The sequence below is a fragment of the Crocuta crocuta genome, unplaced genomic scaffold (assembly GCF_008692635.1).
Source record: "Crocuta crocuta isolate KB4526 unplaced genomic scaffold, BGI_CrCroc_1.0 C27914884, whole genome shotgun sequence".
In the NCBI taxonomy this organism is placed as follows: Eukaryota; Metazoa; Chordata; class Mammalia; order Carnivora; family Hyaenidae; genus Crocuta; species Crocuta crocuta.
In genome coordinates this window covers 1-709 of record NW_027547436.1, presented here as the reverse complement: position 1 = coordinate 709, position 709 = coordinate 1, and the positions used below count along the sequence as shown (strand labels likewise).

The 709-nt window shown below is 63.2% G+C and overlaps 1 protein-coding gene across 1 annotated transcript; it reads right to left on the bottom strand.

Annotated features, from left to right (window-relative positions):
- Window positions 1-76: 76 nt before the first annotated feature.
- On the bottom strand, window positions 77-604 carry LOC144219012 (microfibril-associated glycoprotein 4-like; the record flags this gene model as incomplete). Its single annotated transcript, XM_077749005.1, has 2 exons — window positions 77-259; window positions 352-604. Coding segments are annotated over 2 exons (436 nt in total), but the record flags the coding sequence as incomplete, so codon positions are not given.
- Window positions 605-709: the final 105 nt, after the last annotated feature.

Genomic DNA, 709 nt, shown 5'->3' with positions numbered 1-709 from the left:
GGAGGGGGCTGGGGGCCAGCCCTGCCTTCTCCTCCCCTCCCCCCGCAGCCCCTGGTTAGGGGGCAGCAGGGGGTACCTGCCCCGCCGTCCTCGAAGCCCGCCACGTAGAGGGTGTAGCCGTCCTCCTCAGCACTGACCGCGTTGGGCGAGATGGAGAATTCGGCGTACTTGGCCGAGGCCGTGTTGTTCTCAAAGTCCTCCAGGTCCACTCGCAGCTCGTACTTCTGCTTCAGCGTCAGGAGGTGCAGGTTCTGCAGCCCTGCGGGGGTGGGGGGGGCAGCTGCTCAGCAAAGCTCTGGCCCAGGGCAGCCCCCAGCCCACGGGACTCAGCCTTACCCAGCCAGTACTTACCCAGCCAGTACTCCCCGTCGGCACGGCCGAAGCCCAGCTTATAGTCATTCCAGCCCCGGAAAAAACTCACGGAGCCATTGAATCTCTTCTGGAAAACCTGGAGCACAGAGGACAGGCCTGGACGATGAAGAGCCCAGGGGGTGGGGGCCTCACGCAGGTACGGACCCTGTGATGCTGAGGGACTTTGTTGGAGGACCAGATTGGGGCCTAAAACAAGGCGCATGTTGGCACCAGACCTCTCGGTGAGCAGCTCCTGAGTGCCAGGGAAGGGTTAAGGCAGGGGAGTCGTTCGAGAGTTCAGGCAGCTGGCAGTGAGTTCCGGTGTGGGCTGTGTGACTTTGGGCAAACGACTTCACCT